The 2,697-nt window shown below is 37.2% G+C and overlaps 1 protein-coding gene across 1 annotated transcript; it reads left to right on the top strand.

The window, feature by feature from the left end:
- The first annotated feature begins 346 nt into the window (after nt 1–346).
- On the top strand, nt 347–2,410 carry LOC120659011. The gene is made up of 8 exons (XM_039937094.1): nt 347–645; nt 774–929; nt 1,016–1,093; nt 1,316–1,390; nt 1,470–1,705; nt 1,793–2,017; nt 2,116–2,209; nt 2,292–2,410. The coding sequence occupies exons 1-7, from the start codon at nt 429–431 to the stop codon at nt 2,152–2,154; spliced, it is 1,026 nt and encodes a 341-aa protein (XP_039793028.1). The 5' UTR covers nt 347–428; the 3' UTR covers nt 2,155–2,209; nt 2,292–2,410.
- Nucleotides 2,411–2,697: the final 287 nt, after the last annotated feature.

Here is a 2,697-nt window from a genome sequence, read left to right as displayed (position 1 = left end):
AAGACGAGCACATTGAGGACCCTTCAAACATATCATCATGTGGAAAGAGGAAACCATGATGGTGCTATTTTTTCATGAGTTAGTTAGCTGTTAGTGTAAGCCTTAGTACAGTATGGCCTAGAGTTCAATTAGAGTCAAGGTTAGCTAGAGCATGCAGCAGGTTTAATCCTTTGTTTCTTTTCCCTAATCTCTTCTCATGTACTGCACATCACTCTTAAGAAATATTGCTATATTTTCGTTACTAGGTAAGAATATTGCTATATTTTCATTACCAGGTTCAGTGTTTATCATAATAATTTTCCCTTCATACACCACTTTTAAGTAATTGATATGGATGCTTACCAGGTTCAGTGCTTATCATAATAATTTTCCCTTCATACACCACTTTTAAGTAATTGATATGGCTGCTATTTGTTCAGGTTCTCACTATGCAAAGGGGCAGGTATGGAAATCTCACAGCTGCAGCATTGGCTAAGTCACAATACATAAGTCCTGGACTGCTTCGTCAGCAACATGCGAAGCGAACCTATCCAAATATCAGTAGCGGTGCACCAATCCACAACAACAGTAATGTAGGCACCAATGGTGCTCATACTTCAATCAAGAAAGCTACTAGTTTCAAGAACCATTTCCAAGTACCTGAGGGTAAATAATGTTACAGCTATGTTATCCTTATGTATTAGTTCTGTCAAGAGAACAGATGCACTAAGGTATTAAGGTGTTGATATAATATCTAATTTTTAGTTATTTGACTCATATCTATCCTCCTACAGATAATCCAGAACATGGAGATGAATTAGATGATCTGTGTGATAGGACAATGAATACACCGAAGTCCAAAGGTGCATATTTTGCATATGCTAGCTCTGAACCAGAAGATGAAGACACAGATTGGTCAGATTGGAACAAGAAAGCAAAGAAGTTCTTATGTGTGACTCCGAACCCTGAAAACATTAGAAAATCCATCTTGAATTAAAACTTTTTATTATTTGCAGTTAATGCTTCTGTCTTGCAGCCAAGAACAAAGATCTAGTTGATCAAGATAGGATGCATGCTGGATGGAGCAGAGATGATGGAAGGTCTGTCGATCAAGGTAGGAGACATGCTGCAATGACTTTGATTCCTTAGAGTACTACATATTCAATGCATGATGGTACTGAAAATTAAATGTCAACCACTCAGAGATGAGCACTGATTTTCTGTAACCTTCAACTTTGTGACAGTGTTAGCCAATCATAGATTAAAGTGTCATTAAATAGACATTAGGTGAAATTGTACAATATTCTCAAGCTTCCCCTATTTACATCATATGCAGACGGATTGTCTAATAATGATAACATGGAGACTGAAGAAGCACAAGAGGATCAGCATCTTGCAGATAGATTAAATCGTATGACCACTAACACAAGTGAAATAAAATCAGTCTCGACAGGATCAAAATTGTTCTTATATTTTCATTAATGTTTCAGGTGACAAAAAAGTTGAAAAGAAACAAGGTCATGGAAAAAACAAATGTAAGAAGGTTGCTAAACTAAAGGCAGGCGAGAAAATTAAAGTGAGGTTCTATAACAAGAGAGCTTTATCTAAAACATTCTCACGACAGTTTGGTAGAATTGTGCGTGATCTTAACATCACTCCAATAAGGGTCAAGAAATGGACAGATATAAGTCCAGTAGCTCAGAAGCACATTTTTGATGCAATTAAGGTAACTGCTCTCCTATGCAGCTGCCTATTCATTCTTTTTGTCCTCTAGCAAAGTCCAGATAACAATACTTGTTTAACACGCATGTAGGACAAGTTCGAAAATGCAGACCAAAATATTGAACTTGATGTCTACGAAAATGAGATCATGGAGCATGCTAGAGATCTATGGAACAATTGGCGTGGAGACTTAAATCGGCATTTTGTTAAGCCAGCAAGGAATATGCAACATGCTATTAAGAATTGTCCTCAAGAGATTCCAAAAGCAGATTGGGAGTGGCTTGTCAAAGAACATTTCTACAGCAAGGAGTTCACAGTAAGTGTTAATCTTGCATCTTATATAATAATAACTTGTGTGGTTTACATGTGACCCCTTGTGATTGCCCTTAGTAACATAATTTCTTCAAAATGTAGGAAAAAAGCAAGAGAAACTCCAAAATAGATCTAGCTTAAAAAAATTCATCATCGCAGTGGCAGCAAACCTTTCAGACAGATCATCTGGGACAATGTATGTATAGACTGTATAGATTTCATTGCTCACTTTTTTTACTTGTCAATTTATTACATGTTCCATTGTTCTATCACTATAGGGTGGCAACGAAAACAAGCCTCCAAGTTTGGACACATTATTTTCTATCACTCACACAAAGGGTGGAACTTTTGTGGATTCTGAAACCTCCAGCAAGCATGTAAGTTTATAATTCCACATGGACCTTTTTTTTGTTCAGTGTTACCTCATAATAGTTACATATGTGTTGGTATAAGCCGATAATTCAGATTGTTTTGCTCTGCAGGCACATATTCAGAAGGAAAGGTTGTTGAACCCTTCTCTTTCTAATGTAGAACTTGTGGACAAGTGCTTCCCATCCACAAGGCGTGACCATGTTGTTGGTTATGGTGGTGGAATAAAAGCAAGAGACTTGAGAAGTCCAGCTATTACCAAGGCTGAACTGGTAGAAAAACTAGCACAGTCTGAGCAAGAAAGACAAGCACTTC

Source organism: Panicum virgatum, chromosome 2N, assembly GCF_016808335.1.
Source record: "Panicum virgatum strain AP13 chromosome 2N, P.virgatum_v5, whole genome shotgun sequence".
NCBI lineage: Eukaryota > Viridiplantae > Streptophyta > Magnoliopsida > Poales > Poaceae > Panicum > Panicum virgatum.
This window is presented reverse-complemented; position numbering and strand designations above follow the sequence as displayed.

Coding starts and splice junctions, on each gene's coding strand:
- LOC120659011 (XM_039937094.1), top strand. CDS start 429: ATGCAAAGGGGCAGGTATGGAAATCTCACAGCTGCAGCATTGGCTAAG. Junction 646..773: donor CCATTTCCAAGTACCTGAGG/GTAAATAATGTT, acceptor ATCCTCCTACAG/ATAATCCAGAACATGGAGAT. Junction 1,391..1,469: donor TCTTGCAGATAGATTAAATC/GTATGACCACTA, acceptor TTAATGTTTCAG/GTGACAAAAAAGTTGAAAAG.